This window comes from Salmo salar, chromosome ssa16 (assembly GCF_905237065.1).
Source record: "Salmo salar chromosome ssa16, Ssal_v3.1, whole genome shotgun sequence".
NCBI classification, from domain to species: domain Eukaryota; kingdom Metazoa; phylum Chordata; class Actinopteri; order Salmoniformes; family Salmonidae; genus Salmo; species Salmo salar.
Window position 1 is genome coordinate 77,176,886 of NC_059457.1, and position 19,023 is coordinate 77,195,908.

Genomic DNA, 19,023 nt, shown 5'->3' on the forward strand with positions numbered 1-19,023 from the left:
CAGTCTGTCTCTCTGTGTCAAATCATCTTTATGTAAACATATACACCGTCTATGAACGGTCTCTTTCATGTGGCGTGGTCGCTGCAGATAAAGAATCAGACCAAGTTGTTATGCTGGGCTTTTATCCTACTTATTTTTTTATTATGCTGCTGGGCCAATTGATGTGCTGTGCCTTGTGGCTAGATGGAGCTGATTGTAAATCGTCCTTGCTCCTCTAATGTAAGCACTTGGTGCCTCTCTCTCTCTCTCTCTCTCTCTCTCTCTCTCTCTCTCTCTCTCTCTCTCTCTCTCTCTCTCTCTCTCTCTCTCTCTCTCTAATTGTTTTCTTTATTACATCCTCTGGCATTGCTGCTCTAATAACTTATTAATGGCAGCCGTTCAGCCTCGGTCGGTGTCGGTGCATTCAGTTTGGCCTGGAGGATGACACTGGCCCTCACTGATTTATCAGCATCGGCTGTACAAGGTGAGAATAATTTACTCTGTTTGAGGTGCTAAATTGTGGCAACGGGTGCATGAAATGTGACAGAAAATTACAGAGAGCCCGAGCCAGGAGAGGAGAGGAGCACTCGGGGCAGGGAGGAAGAAAACAAGCCAGCGGACCTTGGCTTTAATGGACATTGTTTCAGTGTGTTTTGATGCACCACCGAGGCTCGCGACCTTGAGACAACGACGACGGATGGATAGAAAGGCTGCTATTTCCATCATTTTAATCCATGGGTTTTATTGAGAGATTTGTCAGGTTTGACAACATTTGTTGTCGATTTGACACTGGCTGCTTAATCTTTATTCAGAGTGGCAAAAATGGCTTCCTTGTTGTTGTGGTTGTTTTCTGGCAGGGTCATAAAGTCAATAGTGACAACAACCTTGGACCTCTACATGGCTTGTTTTATACTACATTGACTTTCGGCTCTATTCAACAGTGATTCAGAGGTCTACAACTCAGGCCCTTCAATAGAAGGACCATGGAGCTCAAATCATTCCTAAATCTGAAGGATTTACTTGAACTAGTCCCACAGAGAAGGCTCCCCAGTGAAATCACCTATTATAATGGATACTTTCATCCAGTACCCAGCAGGCAAATAAGGTACCCTTTGTCCTCCTAATGATGAAATCAATCCATCGTCCTCCGCCTCTCTCCCCTGGAGACGCAGCACAGGGCAGCCAACACGCTCCACACCTCCACACCCTCCACACCTTCAACATCCTCCACACCCTCCACCACTCAACACCCTCCACACCTTCAACATCCTCCAGACCTCCACAACCTCCACACCTTCAACAACCTCCACACCCTCCACACCACCACACCTCCGCTCCCTCCAGACCCGCCACACCACACCCACAACCCACATGTCAGCGACAAATCCCGATGGCAGCCGTGCCTCCAAACACACTAGCCCTGTGAGGAGGAGGTGGGGGGGAAACAAGATGAATGGAGAGGTGCCCAGTAGCTCTGTCAAATCTATCGCTGTGTAAGTGAGGCACAGTCCCCGACCGCCGGGAGATCATCTGTCTTAATCTCTGGGTGGAGAGCGTCAGGATGTGGGCTGTGGGCGCCAGGCAGAGAAGAATGGACCTCTTTAGTGTAATCTCTGACACCTGATACACGGGGACAAGATCTTTGATTCAACCAGGAGATGGAGGGGAGAGAGGAGGAGAGAAGGAGAGGAAGGAAGAGAAGAGAGGGAAGGAGGCCTCAGCTGGAGGACGAACAGTTGGTTTAGAGGGGGTGGGGAGGTGGAGGAAGAGGGAAGAGGAGGTAGAGGATGAGGGGGTGGGGAGGTAGAGGGAAGAGGAGGTAGAGGCTGAGGGGGTGGGGAGGTGGAGGAAGAGGGAAGAGGAGGTAGAGGCTGAGGGGGTGGGGAGGTGGAGGAAGAGGGAAGTGGAGGTGGAGGAAGAGGGAAGTGGAGGTGGAGGATGAGGCAAGTGGAGGTAGAGGATGAGGGAAGACGAGGTAGAGGATGAGGGAAGAGGAGGTAGAGGATGAGGGGGTGAGGTGGTAGAGGGAAGAGGAGGTAGAGGATGAGGCAAGAGGAGGTAGATGATGAGGGAAGAGGAGGTAGATGATGAGGGGGTGGGGAGGTGGAGGAAGAGGGAAGAGGAGGTTGAGGATGAGGGGGTGGGGAGGTAAAGGGAAGAGGAGGTAGAGGCTGAGGGGGTGGGGAGGTGGAGGAAGAGAGAAGAGGAGGTAGAGGATGAGGGGGTGGGGAGGTAGAGGGAAGAAGAGGTAGAGGCTGAGGGGGTGGGGAGGTGGAGGAAGAGGGAAGAGGAGGTAGAGGATGAGGGGGTGGGGAGGTAGAGGGAAGAGGAGGTAGAGGCTGAGGGGGTGGGGAGGTGGAGGAAGAGGGAAGAGGAGGTAGAGGTTGAGGGGGTGAGGAGGAGGAGGAAGAGGGAAGAGGAGGTAGAGGTTGAGGGGGTGGGGAGGTGGAGGAAGAGGGAAGTGGAGGTAGAGGATGAGGCAAGTGGAGGTAGAGGATGAGGGAAGAGGAGGTAGATGATGAGGGAAGAGGAGGTAGAGGATGAGGGGGTGAGGTGGTAGAGGGAAGAGGAGGTAGAGGATGAGGCAAGTGGAGGTAGAGGATGAGGGAAGAGGAGGTAGAGGATGAGGGGGTGGGGAGGTAGAGGATGAGGGAAGAGGAGGTAGAGGATGAGGGAAGAGGAGGTAGAGGATGATGGAAGAGGAGGTAGAGGATGAGGGAAGAGGAGGTAGAGGATGAGGGAAGAGGAGGTAGAGGATGAGGGGGTGAGGTGGTAGAGGGAAGAGGAGGTAGAGGATGGAGGGGGTGGGGAGGTGAAGGAAGAGGGGAGAGGAGGTAGATGATGAGGGAAGAGGAGGTAGAGGATGAGGGAAGACGAGGTAGAGGATGAGGGAAGAGGAGGTAGAGGATGAGGGAGTGAGGTGGTAGAGGGAAGAGGAGGTAGAGGATGGAGGGGGTGGGGAGGTGGTACGTTGTTGAAGGTTGTGTCTGGACCAGGGGTTATAACGCAGAGCTAGATGGTTCTGATGACATCACCCTTTATTTGTTGGCTGTCTAGTGGACGGCTTGTGACATCACCCTTTATCATGTTGGCTGTCTGGTGGATGGCTTGTGTTGTGGTGCTGGGGGATCAGGACCTGTCTGGTAGATAGCTTGTGTTGTGGTGTTGGGGGATCAGGGCCTGTCTGGTAGATGGCTTGTGTTGTGGTGTTGGGGGATCAGGCCCTGTCTGGTAGATAGCTTTGTTGTGGTGTTGGGGGATCAGGCCCTGTCTGGTAGATAGCTTGTGTTGTGGTGTTGGGGGATCAGGCTCTGTCTGGTAGATATCTTGTGTTGTGGTGTTCTGGGATCAGGGCCTGTCTGGTAGATAGCTTGTGTTGTGGTGTTCTGGGATCAGGGCCTGTCTGGTAGATAGCTTGTGTTGTGGTGTTCTGGGATCAGGGCCTGTCTGGTAGATATCTTGTGTTGTGGTGTTCTGGGATCAGGGCCTGTCTGGTAGATAGCTTGTGTTGTGGTGTTGGGGGATCAGGCCCTGTCTGGTAGATAGCTTTGTTGTGGTGCTGGGGGATCAGGCCCTGTCTGGTAGATAGCTTGTGTTGTGGTGTTGGGGGATCAGGCCCTGTCTGGTAGATAGCTTGTGTTGTGGTGTTGGGGGATCAGGGCCTGTCTGGTAGATAGCTTGTGTTGTGGTGTTGGGGGATCAGGCCCTGTCTGGTAGATAGCTTTGTTGTGGTGTTGGGGGATCAGGGCCTGTCTGGTAGATAGCTTTGTTCTGGTGTTGGGGGATCAGGCCCTGTCTGGTAGATAGCTTGTGTTGTGGTGTTGGGGGATCAGGGCCTGTCTGGTAGATAGCTTTGTTGTGGTGTTGGGGGATCAGGGCCTGTCTGGTAGATAGCTTTGTTGTGGTGTTGGGGGATCAGGGCCTGTCTGGTAGATAGCTTGTGTTGTGGTGTTGGGGGATCAGGCCCTGTCTGGTAGATAGCTTTGTTGTGGTGTTCTGGGATCAGGGCCTGTCTGGTAGATAGCTTGTGTTGTGGTGTTGGGGGATCAGGCCCTGTCTGGTAGATAGCTTGTGTTGTGGTGTTGGGGGATCAGGGCCTGTCTGGTGGATAGCTTGTGTTGTGGTGTTCTGGGATCAGGGCCTGTCTGGTAGATAGCTTGTGTTGTGGTGTTCTGGGATCAGGGCCTGTCTGGTAGATAGCTTGTGTTGTGGTGTTCTGGGATCAGGGCCTGTCTGGTAGATAGCTTGTGTTGTGGTGTTCTGGGATCAGGGCCTGTCTGGTGGATAGCTTGTGTTGTGGTGTTCTGGGATCAGGGCCTGTCTGGTGGATAGCTTGTGTTGTGGTGTTCTGGGATCAGGGCCTGTCTGGTAGATAGCTTGTGTTGTGGTGTTCTGGGATCAGGGCCTGTCTGGTGGATAGCTTGTGTTGTGGTGTTCTGGGATCAGGGCCTGTCTGGTGGATAGCTTTGTTGTGGTGTTGGGGGGGATCAGGCCCTGTCTGGTAGATAGCTTGTGTTGTGGTGTTGGGGGATCAGGGCCTGTCTGGTAGATAGCTTTGTTGTGGTGTTGGGGGATCAGGGCCTGTCTGGTAGATAGCTTTGTTGTGGTGTTGGGGGATCAGGCCCTGTCTGGTAGATAGCTTGTGTTGTGGTGTTGGGGGATCAGGGCCTGTCTGGTAGATAGCTTTGTTGTGGTGTTGGGGGATCAGGGCCTGTCTGGTAGATAGCTTTGTTGTGGTGTTGGGGGATCAGGGCCTGTCTGGTAGATAGCTTGTGTTGTGGTGTTGGGGGATCAGGCCCTGTCTGGTAGATAGCTTTGTTGTGGTGTTCTGGGATCAGGGCCTGTCTGGTAGATAGCTTTGTTGTGGTGTTCTGGGATCAGGACCTGTCTGGTAGATAGCTTGTGTTGTGGTGTTCTGGGATCAGGGCCTGTCTGGTGGATAGCTTGTGTTGTGGTGTTCTGGGATCAGGGCCTGTCTGGTAGATAGCTTGTGTTGTGGTGTTCTGGGATCAGGGCCTGTCTGGTAGATAGCTTGTGTTGTGGTGTTCTGGAATCAGGGCCTGTCTGGTGGATAGCTTGTGTTGTGGTGTTCTGGGATCAGGGCCTGTCTGGTGGATAGCTTGTGTTGTGGTGTTCTGGGATCAGGGCCTGTCTGGTGGATAGCTTGTGTTGTGGTGTTCTGGGATCAGGGCCTGTCTGGTGGATAGCTTGTGTTGTGGTGTTCTGGGATCAGGGCCTGTCTGGTGGATAGCTTGTGTTGTGGTGTTCTGGGATCAGGGCCTGTCTGGTAGATAGCTTTGTTGTGGTGTTGGGGGATCAGGGCCTGTCTGGTAGATAGCTTGTGTTGTGGTGTTGGGGGATCAGGCCCTGTCTGGTAGATAGCTTTGTTGTGGTGTTCTGGGATCAGGGCCTGTCTGGTAGATAGCTTTGTTGTGGTGTTCTGGGATCAGGACCTGTCTGGTAGATAGCTTGTGTTGTGGTGTTCTGGGATCAGGGCCTGTCTGGTGGATAGCTTGTGTTGTGGTGTTCTGGGATCAGGGCCTGTCTGGTAGATAGCTTGTGTTGTGGTGTTCTGGGATCAGGGCCTGTCTGGTAGATAGCTTGTGTTGTGGTGTTCTGGAATCAGGGCCTGTCTGGTGGATAGCTTGTGTTGTGGTGTTCTGGGATCAGGGCCTGTCTGGTGGATAGCTTGTGTTGTGGTGTTCTGGGATCAGGGCCTGTCTGGTGGATAGCTTGTGTTGTGGTGTTCTGGGATCAGGGCCTGTCTGGTGGATAGCTTGTGTTGTGGTGTTCTGGGATCAGGGCCTGTCTGGTGGATAGCTTGTGTTGTGGTGTTCTGGGATCAGGGCCTGTCTGGTGGATAGCTTGTGTTGTGGTGTTCTGGGATCAGGGCCTGTCTGGTGGATAGCTTGTGTTGTGGTGTTCTGGGATCAGGGCCTGTCTGGTGGATAGCTTTGTTGTGGTGTTGGGGGGGATCAGGCCCTGTATGGTAGATATCTTGTGTTGTGGTGTGAGATTGGGCCGTGCTCTGGAATGAGGCTAATGCTGTCACCATGGTGATGGATGGAGATGCATTGAGTCCAGGCCCTGCTCTGGTAGACATTAGTCAGCCAATGGGCTCTGACCACAAAGATTTGAAGGGATGCAACGTGTCTAGAAAAACAGACAGAGATAAACCCTGTCCCTCTGCTCTTTCTCTGAATTGGCATCTAGATAACAGCTGTCTATCTGTCGGTCTCCAGCCCTGAAAACACATTTCAATGTTTGACGTTGATGTGACATTAAGCGGGTATCTAAATAATGAAACAGACAGAATAACCTTTAGATAATTATGGTTTTAAGTGAAAACTCAGCTTTCTTTGGCAATATCTTCTCCAAACCAACTCTCAGTAGACTGCTGTTGTGTGTGTGTGTGTGTGTGTGTCCTACTTCTCTTTGTGAGCTGGATGTTGGCCTGCCGTCTGCCGTTGCCATTCTCCACGAAGCAGGAGTAGTTCCCCAGATCAGCCTCCTCCACCGAGTCAATGGTCAGGGTGATAGACACCTCCTGCTCTCCCAGGTGCTCCCGGATCAGCCTGCAGAGAAGAAAAGGGAAGAGGAGAAGAGAGAAGAGGAGAGGAGAGAAGAAGAGAGGAGAGGAGAACATAGAGAAGAGGGGAGGAGAAGAGAGAAGAGGAGAGGAGAGAAGAAGAGAGGAGAGGAGAGGAGAACATAGAGAAGAGGGGAGGAGAAGAGAAGAGAGAAGATGAGAGGAGAAGAGAGAAGGGAGAAGAGAGGAGGGAGAACAGAGAAGAGAAAGTCTGTGAGGATTCTGTCTGTGATTGATTGACAATTACCAAGCATTATCCCCCTCACTGTGACTTGATTACCCAGGAGGGCTGCCTTGGGGGGCAGATTAGCGAGGATGCTAATTTCACTGGAGATGTGACTTGACATGAATTGGCCTTGATACAGATTGTGGACAGAATAGCAGTAAAAGCATCACCACAAGTGATGGTACACTTTACAAACCATGGATGACCGTAATACCACAAAGACAGCATACATTAAACACTTGAAGTGGTCAGTCATAATTTCTACAGACTTTACGGTAATTTCATTGAAAGTCAACACCATTGTTTCAGCTCGCACAGTGTTGTAAGATAACTAGCTAAATAATGAGGTTGAAAAAGTAGCTTTTTATAGCGGCATGCTGCTATGGAAACGGAGGAACGGCAGAGAAAAACAATATGAGTTAAAAAGTAAATGAATCTCTCCTGCTAGGCACACACAGAGCAGACGGAACAAATGGAAAAATAATGATCTCTATTCTTTAGCGTTTACAGATATCGGCCGCCATTCTGTCTCTTTTATGACACAGCCTAATAATGCGAAAAGACAACTGTACGAATGTCGCTTGCTGTTGTTCTCCTCTCGCTTGGGGACACTTGAATGTGGTTCATAACAATCAATCACATTTCTCCTCTTCAGCATGTCGGAGAAGGATGGGGGAAGTACATCAGGTCAATTACAGAGTGCAGTACAGATGGTGGAAGTGAAAGGCAAACTGACATGGGGAATCTAGTAATTACAGTTGTGGTAATGCTCTTAGCCTTCCAACACCCAACTGCTTCTAACTGAGGCTCCATGAAGGAGATAAGGTGGCAAGACCTGTTGGAGTAGGAGAGGAGGAGGGGGGGGGTAGAGGAAGGAGGAGGAGGGGTAGAAAGTGGAGAGGAGGTGGAGGAGGGGAGAGGAGGCGGTCAGGAGGGGGGAAAGGAAGAGGTGGAGGAAGGGGGGAGGAGGAGGTGAGGAGGGGGAGGAGGTTGGTGGGAGGAGGGGGAGGAAGTGGAGAGGAGGTGGAGATGGAGGAGGGGAGAGGAGGAGGTGGGAGGAGGAGGTGGCAGGAGGCGTTGGAGGAAGTGGAGAGGAGGTAGGAGTGGAGGAGGAGGGCGGGAGGAGGTTGTTGGGGAGACACAGAGAAGGGACAATGATGTTCAACAGACTATATAGTAGACTAGATACAGAGGCTGACGTGGAGACGTTCAACAGACTATATAGTAGACTACATACAGAGACTGACGTGGAGACGTTCAACAGACTATATAGTAGACTAGATACAGAGACTGACGTGGAGACGTTCAACAGACTATATAGTAGACTACATACAGAGACTGACGTGGAGACGTTCAACAGACTATATAGGAGACTAGATACAGAGACTGACGTCTAGACGTTCAACAGACTATATAGTAGACTACATACAGAGACTGACGTGGAGACGTTCAACAGACTATATAGGAGACTAGATACAGAGACTGACGTGGAGACGTTCAACAGACTATATAGTGGACTACATACAGAGACTGACGTGGAGACGTTCAACAGACTATATAGGAGACTAGATACAGAGACTGACGTCTAGACGTTCAACAGACTATATAGTAGACTACATACAGAGACTGACGTGGAGACGTTCAACAGACTATATAGTAGACTAGATACAGAGACTGACGTGGAGATGTCACCCGTTTCAGTCCGTCATATAACCCAGAGGTGTTATGTGTGTGAGAGCGGTAATACAGAGCAGTCCTTCTGGTATACCATTAGATGAGAGGATAAAATGACATCATGGAGTGGTCTGGTCTCCAATTGATATGTCATACAGAGACGGTGATATCTCTTATAATGCAGTCCTCCGTCCCTACTGTTCTAATGATCTCGTTCTTCTTCAGACCGGATATTAAGACACACGGTCTATACAGCCTAGAGGTTAAATGACTTCAGTCCTCTCTTGAGAGAGTTGAAGCATCTGTAATCATTTGATCATCATGGCCATCTTGTCCTCCCTGTCTGTAAAGTGGGATCACTGTACAGTAACTCACAAACAAGAGAACATAATCATTTGATGATGGGGAGTTACCGGGGTGATAGACGACTAAATCCCTCTCCATGATGAAGGAGGTTTCTCATGAACTTCCCCAACGGCATGGAGCCCAGACCAGGCTTTGTGGAATCTAGCGCCGACTACATTGATTCTCCCAAGATCAATACTTCAAAACATTTGAATTATTAAACGGCCACCTTGTACCTATGTTTGTCCTCTGTAGTTGCGTTCCTTTCTGTTTGCTGGAATCCATACTTTTTCAATAAACGTTAATCAAATATAACCACAGACTGTTTGCTCATTGTTGTTGCTCTAAGATGGCAATTCAGCACAAATGCACATGTGCCAATTGAATCTCAACAAGTAAACATTCGGTGGTGGTATTTGATTCCTGTTTATTGAAAAGGGATGGATTTCAGCAAACAAAGAAAGGAATGCAACTACAGACAACATCCTCCTCCTCCATCCCTCTCCATCCTCCTCCATCCCTCTCCATCCTCCTCCATCTCTCTCCATCCTCCTCCATCCCTCTCCATCCTCCTCCATCCCTCTCCATCCTCCTCCATCCCTCTCCATCCTCCTCCATCCCTCTCCATCCTCCTCCATCCCTTTCCAGTCTTCTTATCCTCCTCTATCCATCTCTATACTTCTCCATCCCTCTCCATCCTCCTCCATCCCTCTTATCCTCCTCCATCCCTCTCCAGCCCTCTTATCCTCCTCCATCCCTCTCTATACTTCTCCATCCCTCTCCAGCCCTCTTATCCTCCTCCATCCCTCTCCAGTCCTCCATCCCTCTCCAGCCCTCTTATCCTCCTCTATCCCTTTCCAGCCCTCTTATCCTCCTCCATCCCTCTCCAGTCCTCCATCCCTCTCCAGCCCTCTTATCCTCCTCTATCCCTTTCCAGCCCTCTTATCCTCCTCCATCCCTCTCCATCCTCCTCCATCCCTCTCCATCCTCCTCCATCCCTCTCCATCCTCCTCCATCCCTCTCCATCCTCCTCCATCCCTTTCCAGTCTTCTTATCCTCCTCTATCCATCTCTATACTTCTCCATCCCTCTCCATCCTCCTCCATCCCTCTTATCCTCCTCCATCCCTCTCCATCCCTCTCCATCCTCCTCCATCCCTCTTATCCTCCTCCATCCCTCTCCAGCCCTCTTATCCTCCTCCATCCCTCTCTATACTTCTCCATCCCTCTCCAGCCCTCTTATCCTCCTCCATCCCTCTCCAGTCCTCCATCCCTCTCCAGCCCTCTTATCCTCCTCTATCCCTTTCCAGCCCTCTTATCCTCCTCTATCCCTCTCTGTACTTCTCCATCCCTCTCCATCCTCCTCCATCCCTCTCCATCCTCCTCCATCCCTCTCCATCCTCCTCCATCCCTCTCCATCCTCCTCCATCCCTCTATATCCCTCTCCATCCTCATCCTCCATCCCTCTCCATCCTCCTCCATCCCTCTCCATCCCTCTACTGCCCTCTCCATCCCTCTACTGCCCTCTCCATCCTCCTCCATCCCTCTCTATCCCTCTCCATCCTCCTCCATCCCCCTCCATCCCTCTCCATCCTCCTCCATCCCTCTCTATCCCTCTCTATCCCTCTCCATCCCTCTCCATCCTCCTCCATCCCCCTCCATCCCTCTCCATCCTTCTCCATCCTCCTCCATCCCTCTATATCCCCCTCCATCCCTCTATATCCCTCTCCATCCTCCTCCATCACTCTATATCCCTCTCTATCCCTCTCCATCCCTCTCCATCCTCCTCCATCCCTCTCCATCCCTCTCCATCCCTCTCCATAGTTTGGTCAGCCAGGCAGCGACAGGGGACTGTGAGGCTGAAGGATGGATCTCCACTGATGGCTTTTTAAAGAGGCCTGCATGGCCATGTGTGTCGCTACATGGATTTAATGGCTGTAGAAAACCATTGGGAATCATCATGGGTCAGATCTGTCTCCGTTAGCTTTAAATGTCTTCCTGCACTATTAGAGATGACTATTCTGGGTGATATCTGTCAATGCTAGGTCGTGTGTGTGTGTGTGTGTGTGTGTGTGTGTGTGTGTGTGTGTGTGTGTGTGTGTGTGTGTGTGTGTGTGTGTGTGTGTGTGTGTGTGTGTGTGTGTGTGTGTGTGTGTGTGTCTGTGTGTATCTCTGTGTGTGTGTGTGTGTGTGTATCTGTGTGTGTGTGTGTGTGTCTGTGTGTATCTCTGTGTGTGTGTGTGTGTGTGTGTGTGTGTGTGTGTGTGTGTGTGTGTGTGTGTGTGAGTGTGTGTGTGTATCTCTGTGTGTGTGTGTATCTCTGTGTGTGTGTGTATCTCTGTGTGTGTGTGTATCTCTGTGTGTGTGTGTGTGTGAGTGTGTGTGTGTATCTCTGTGTGTGTGTGTGTGTGAGTGTGTGTGTGTGTATCTCTGTGTGTGTGTGAGTGTGTGTCTGTCTGTCTGTCTGTCTGTCTGTCTGTCTGTCTGTCTGTCTGTCTGTCTGTCTGTCTGTCTGTCTGTCTGTCTGTCTGTCTGTCTGTCTGTCTGTCTGTCTGTCTGTCTGTCTGTCTGTCTGTCTGTCTGTCTGTCTGTCTGTCTGTGTGTGTGTGTGTGTGTGTGTGTGTGTGTGTGAAGCTGAAGGAGTGAGGCTAGATGAAAGGGTGCGGGGTCCTTGATGTTCTCTGCAGTGAGAAGCCAGTGTGATCACACAACACCAGAGAGGAGAGCGGAAACATTGTAGGCCCCCAACACACACACACACACGATGTTTGATGAGGCTGAGAAGGTCTGACAAATCCCCCACTGATGTGCCAGTATATATATATCAAGCCTTAATGAGAGGCATAATGGGGGAGAGAGGAGAGGAGAGGAGAGGAGAGGAGAGGAGAGGAGAGGAGAGGAGAGGAGAGGAGAGGAGAGGAGAGGAGAGAGAGAGAGAGAGAGAGAGAGAGCAGCATGTGAGTGGAGGAGGAGGAGGAGGAGGTTGGTTGGATCAACCGTGAGAGCTCTCCAATCCCTGTGATTGACAGGTCCCTAGGGACCGCCCCCCCTCGTTTGATGCTCCTTTACATATCAGCGTAGTATAGAGACGATTACGCTAGAGAGCCATCTCAGTGTGTGTGTGTGTGTGTGTGTGTGTGTGTGTGTGTGTGTGTGTGTGTGTGTGTGTGTGTGTGTGTGTGTGCTTGACAAGAATCCTCTGAATTCCTCCTGAGACTCTGATACAATACTGTATTAAAGTTTGAAGGTGAGAGAGAGGTTACGGCAATGTCATCCAAGATTAGGGGTGTTACATCACTTGGTTGCCTTCCCACAGGGTCTCCTTCCATGTGTTGCAAGGGCTCTTCAGACCCACTGTAGACGGAGACCACATCTCTTGAAGACTAGGAAGCAGTCTTTAATTATCTTTAATGTAATGTGTATGTAAAATATCTCTGTCGTGAAACATTGTGCCAAATGCCCCATCTCTCATATTACCGGATTCTCTACAGAGAACACTCTTCTTATAGATTAATTTCCATTTCAAAGCCAATAGCGGATGAAATTGTGGATTTCCAGTGGGATAATGAATATGGAGACAACATATAGTACACGTGCCCACATCATAACCCTAACTCACATCATAACCCTAACCCACATCATAACCCTAACCCACATCATAACCCTAACTCACATCATAACCCTAACCCACACCATAACCCTAACCCACATCATAAACCTAACCCACACCATACCCCTAACCCACATCATAACCCTAACCCACATCATAACCCTAACTCACATCATAACCCTAACCCACACCATAACCCTAACCCACATCATAACCCTAACCCACACCATAACCCTAACTCACATCATAACCCTAACCCACACCATAACCCTAACTCACACCATAACCCTAACCCACATCATAAACCTAACCCACATCATAAACCTAACCCACACCATACCCCTAACCCACATCATAACCATAACCCGCATCATAACCCTAACCCACACCATAACCCTAACTCACATCATAACCCTAACCCACATCATAAACCTAACCCACACCATACCCCTAACCCACATCATAACCCTAACCCGCATCATAACCCTAACCCACATCATAACCCTAACACACATCATAACTCTAACCCACATCATAACCCTAACCCACACCATAACCCTAACCCACATCATAACCCTAACCCACATCATAACTCTAACCCACACCATACCCCTAACCCACATCATAACCCTAACCCACATCATAACTCTAAACCACACCATACCCCTAACCCACATCATAACCCTAACCCGCATCATAACCCTAACCCACATCATAACCCTAACACACATCATAACTCTAACCCGCACCATACCCCTAACCCACATCATAACTCTAACCCACACCATACCCCTAACACACATCATAACCCTAACCCACACCATACCCCTAACCCACATCATAACCCTAACCCGCATCATAACCCTAACCCACATCATAACCCTAACCCACACCATAACCTTAACCCACACCATAACCCTAACCCGCACCATAACCCTAACCCACATCATAACCCTAACCCACATCATAAACCTAACCCACACCATACCCCTAACCCACATCATAACCCTAACCTGCATCATAACCTCAACCCACATCATAACCCTAACCCACATCATAACCCCAAACCGCATCATAACCCTAACCCACATCATAACCCTAACTCACATCATAACCCTAACCCACATCATAACCCTAACCTGCATCATAACCCTAAACCACATCATAACCCTAACCTGCATCATAACCCTAACCCACACCATAACCCTAACCCACATCATAACCCCAACCCGCATCATAGCCCTAACCCACATCATAACCCTAACCTGCATCATAACCCTAACCCACACCATACCCCTAACCCACATCATAACGCTAACCTGCATCATAACCCTAACCTGCATCATAACCCTAACCCACATCTTAACCCTAACCCACATCATAACCCTAACCTGCATCATAACCCTAACCCACATCCCTAGCACTCTGGCAGAGCTCCAGTAAAGGACTAATGTATTTATAATGAGGGATACCTGGAGAAAATCCAACAAGCTCTCACATTCTCAAATCAGAATTAGACGTTCATCCATGTTTCTCAAATGTCAAATTTTGAACTGTTCCAAACATCAAATTCCGAAGTGTTTAAGGTTAAGTTTAGGCATTAACTTTAAGGTTTGGGAATTATGTGATTATATTCATTCTCACGAGAAGCGTAATTGCTCAATACATTTTCAAGAGGAAAAAAGAGAACTGTACAGCGCATTTTCGATATTTGCGGGTTAGAGTTGGGAGCGGGCCTCAGATGTTCACTTTATCACAAATAGTCAGGCGGTTGCGGATGGGTTATCATCAATTGCAGGTGGGTGGGGGTGAACAAACAGCTGACCTGCGCATCACTAGCTTATGGCCATCCGCATCACTAGTTTACGGTGCACCGGTGCCTCCCACTCCTCTTTCTATTCTGGTTAGAGCCAGTTTGCGCTTTTCTGTGAAGGGAGTAGTTCACAGCGTTGTACGTTATCTTCAGTTTCTTGGCAATTTCTCGCATGGAATAACCTTCATTTTTCAGAATAAGAATAGACTGACGAGTCTCAGAAGAAAGGACTTTGTTTCTGGCCATTTTGAGCCTGTAATCGAACCCACAAATGCTGATGCTCCAGATACACAACTAGTCTAAAGAAGGCCAGTTTTATTGCTTCTTTAATCAGAACAACCATTTTCAGCTGTGCTAACATAATTGCAAAAGGGTTTTCTAATGATCAATTAGCCTTTTAAAATTATAAACTTGGATTAGCTAACACAACGTGCCATTGAAACACAGGAGTGATGGTTGCTGATAATGGGCCTCTGTACGCCTATGTAGATTTTCCATAAAAAATCTGCCGTTTCCAGCTACAATAGTAATTTACAACATTAACAATGTCTAAATTGTATTCCTGATCAATTTCATGTTATATTAATAGACAAAAAATGTGTGTTTCTTTCAAAAACAAGGACATTTCTAAGTGACCCCAAAGTTTTGAACAGTAGTTTATGTAAATTACTCGAATTTGGCTTTTTTTGAGGTCAATAACTTTGATAAATAGCTTCATTACGGGCAACGAAACCTATTGTTTCCATTCTAATGAACTATAGTAATAGCAAGCTCTTCATCTTCCCGCTCTCCCTCTCAAGCTGAACAGGATATGACTAGGCCTAGTCCGCTTGCACAGATATTGCATTTTTTTGGGACAAATTGACTCGCCTCCTGAAGTACCACCGTACACAGCACAGTCATTGGGAACGCCTATCCAATGCAGTGTAGCCTAGTTGTATATACAGCATCCCAGAAGAAAAAAACTTGGGAAGGAAGTACATTTTCTTAGAAATCTAACTTTTGTTACGTTGGTATGAAGAGATTCGGGAGACAGGCGCAGGAATGCGTAATACGTTTTTTTATTATACCCCAAATTACGGCATGGCGTGTAAAGGCACGGGGACGAAGACCAAACAAACACTATACAAAACACAGGGTTGAAACCCAAACAAAAGAGCGAGAAGTACCTCGAATAAATAACACACGCGCATAATGATTAACACATGGGACTAGCTCGTAATAATCTGTTCAATCCACAAGGGCACGAAAGCCCGAAACACACAGCACAGGTACTCCCACGCACCAACGGACATAGTAACAATAATCGGCAGCACCATGGTGAACAAAGGGCACATATATACAAATACAATCAGTGGGAATAGGGGCCAGGTGTGCACAATGAAAGTTCCAGAGGGATCCGTGACACCTGTGTGTCTCCGAACATGCTCTTAGTGTAGCCTATATTATAGGCCAGCCTTTCTCAAACTGGTTTGTGCCAGAGGTGTTTTCGACAGCCAGTCTGCTGCGCTATTTAGATTTTGTTGCAGCAAACATCAGCCTGGTGGTCCCATACCTGTTTGTGTTGTAGGCCTATAGCAAACTTCTATAGTTGTGATCATGCAATGACCCTGGGAGTTGAAAAGACAGCACAAAGAGATCTGGAACCAGAAGCTGGTCTTTCATAAGTATGTAGAAGGAAAGGGGATTCATGTCTTCCTCTCATTAAAACGAACGCAGGTCTTGGTCACAGGAACCAGTGACAAGCTGTGAGTCTCTTCAGTGCTGGTGAACGGATTACACATCCACTGCTTTCCCGGGCGTGGATCAGATAGTCAGGGGAAGTAATCGTCGAATTTGAGTAGAGTTTTGCTCAGATGTGACCCCATCAATGTACACATGTGATCCATGTCTACATCACCCACGGCAACCACAGTAGAGAATAGATGGGAGAAAATGCCTCTATCCACTTTGTCTCTCCAGGCACCCAGCTTTTTCTTGAAATCGCAATTTTATTGTATGTTTGGAAAATGTCACCTGCATGGTTTTGGTTGAGCAGTCGACTCGTCCGTAGGCCTACAGATCCCGATACAATGGTCTCATCGTAATCCATGTCCCGTTACGTACTCGTTCAGAACACAGAATATTTAATCTGCAGTTTTATTCTGAGGCAACTCTCTGCAAGAAAGACATTCTTCATATGTAGCTAATATATACAAGAAGCGGCATCTAATTGGATTACAAACCAATTTGATGTGCGGGCTCTGTCTAAAACCTCCATGTGATTCTATATCATCTGCCAGAACCTGGATTCTACGCGTGACAGTGTCATTGGAACGTGGGATTTCACTGATCTTTGTAGAAGCAGCTAAAACCTCTGGGCAAGCATCCACGACCGAGGGCATGACCAGCTTTTCTACTATAGTGAAAGGAGCCTGGCACTAGGAAATGCTATGAGAGAGGAAGTACGAAGCCTTCAGTAAACTCTCATTGTCTGTGAAATTATTGTGCAGCATTTTTGTTTGTTTGGTTTGAAATAAATAAATAATGGTCTGTTTTATCCTTGAGATATGGAAGCTTTGCTTCTAAATTTCAGAGTATTTTCGATGGCTTCATAGCATATCGGCTGAGGCAAGTCTGACATATCACACAGACTGGGTTTGGTGGGCAGCTGTTCTTTGAAACAAATCCAGGGAGAGAGAGAGAGAGAGAGAGAGGCTGAGCAGCAGGGCTAGCTTGTGTGTGTGTGTGTGTGTTTGGTGTAGCTATAATTAGTCATGGCAACACAATTTGTTTACTGCTGCATACATAGTTCAGCGCATTGCACAAGTAGTTCCACTGCACGTATTTATTTCAGTCAAATATGCCACAGACCACAAAAAAATACAAATCATATTGAAGATAAATATGCTGCAGACTGGAAAGCATTCCTCCACAGACTGGGATTTGAGAAAGGCTTGTATAGGCTATGGATCATTTTAGTGCGACCACACTGGGCTCACTTGATATTGTGCTCCCAGCAGAAAATCAGGGATGAGGGGCATCATCGGGTACACATTAAATAATATAATAAGCAACTAATTATCAAACCCTGAGAAATATGACACTTTATTTATTACAAATTACATCACCCTGCCCTGGACAAAAAAACAACAAAATACTAAACCTTCCCCATGACTGAAATTTAAAAAGCATGACCCTCCCCCATTTTCTTCTGGGTAACTATTGTGTGACCTAAGACAACTAGGTCTTCACATGTTCAATACTACAGCCTGGGAGAGACTCTCTCTCTCTCTGGTCTCTCGGTTTCTCGCTCTCGATCTGGTCTCTCTCTCTCTCTCTGGACTCTTAGTCTCTCTCTCTCTCTCTGGTCTCTCAGTCACTCTCTCTCTCTGGTCTCTGTCTCTCGCTCTGGTCTCTCTCTCTCTGGACTCTTAGTCTCTCTCTCTCGCTCTGGTCTCTCTCTCTCTCTGGACTCTTAGTCTCTCTCTCTCTCTCTCTGGACTCTCAGTCACTCTCTCTCTCTGGACTCTTAGTCTCTCTCTCTCTCTCTGGTCTCTCAGTCACTCTCTCTCTCTGGACTCTTAGTCTCTCTCTCTCTCTCTGGTCTCTGTCTCTCGCACTCTCTCTCTCTGGTCTCTCAGTCACTCTCTCTCTCTGGTCTCTGTCTCTCGCATTCTCTCTGGTCTCTCGGTCTCTCTCTGGACTCTCAGTCTCTCTCTCTATCGCTCTGGTCTCTCTCTCTCTCTCTGGACTCTTAGTCTCTCTGTCTCTCTCTGGACTCTCAGTCACTCTCTCTCTCTGGTCTCGGTCTCTCTCTCTCTCTCTCTCTCTGGTCTCTCGGTTTCTCGCTCTCGCTCTGGTCTCTCTCTCTCTCTCTCTCTGGACTCTCAGTCACTCTCTCTCTCTCTCTGGTCTCTCAGTCACTCTCTCTCTCTGGTCTCTGTCTCTCGCACTCTCTCTGGTCTCTCGGTCTCTCTCTCTCTGGTCTCTCAGTCACTCTCTCTCTCTGGTCTCTCAGTCACTCTCTCTCTCTGGTCTCTGTCTCTCTCTCTCTCTGGTCTCTCGGTTTCTCGCTCTCGCTCTGGTCTCTCTCTCTCTCTCTCTCTGGACTCTCAGTCACTCTCTCTCTGGTCTCTCAGTCACTCTCTCTCTCTGGTCTCTCAGTCACTCTCTCTCTCTGGTCTCTGTCTCTCTCTCTCTCTCTGGTCTCTCTCTCTCTCTCTCTCTCTGGTCTCTCGGTTTCTCGCTCTCGCTCTGGTCTCTCTCTCTCTCTCTCTCTGGACTCTCAGTCACTCTCTCTCTCTCTCTGGTCTCTCAGTCACTCTCTCTCTCTGGTCTCTGTCTCTCGCTCTCCCTCTGGTCCCTCGGTTTCTCTCTCTGATCTCTCAGTCTTTCACCCCCTCTCCCTCTCCTTCTCCCTCCCTCCCTCCCTCCCTCCCTCCCTCCCTCCCTCCCTCCCTCCCTCCCTCCCTCCCTCCCTCCCTCCCTCCCTCCCTCTCGTTCTCTGTCTCCCTCTCTTTTTCATTGATTTATTCCAAGCCTATTTGGTATGAAGTCATCACCAGGTTTGGAGTGAGAGATCTGCTCCAGGTACTCTGAACCTGCTAGCTTACAGAGAGACGTTTCCAAATGTCATGCCTTTCACTGTCTCATCTCCTCTCTTCCCTGCTTGTCCCACTCCATGTTCCACCTAACCTTTTCATTAGCTCACATCTGCCGAGCATGGAGATATGTATCCAATGGAATATAGGTAGGGAAGGGGCCTGACAGCTGAGGCTTCGTCCCAAATGGCACCGTTCCCTTCATA

At 48.8% G+C, this 19,023-nt stretch overlaps 1 protein-coding gene across 2 annotated transcripts in view; it reads right to left on the minus strand.

Moving 5' to 3' along the window:
* Positions 1–19,023, minus strand: part of LOC106574938 (interleukin-1 receptor accessory protein-like 1-B) — a 332,683-nt gene that overhangs the window by 44,076 nt on the left and 269,584 nt on the right. For both annotated transcript variants that reach the window (XM_045697956.1, XM_045697955.1), the window contains exon 8: positions 6,409–6,554. In XM_045697956.1, the coding sequence (XP_045553912.1) occupies positions 6,409–6,554 (146 nt within the window). The remainder of the gene's footprint in view (positions 1–6,408; positions 6,555–19,023) is intronic.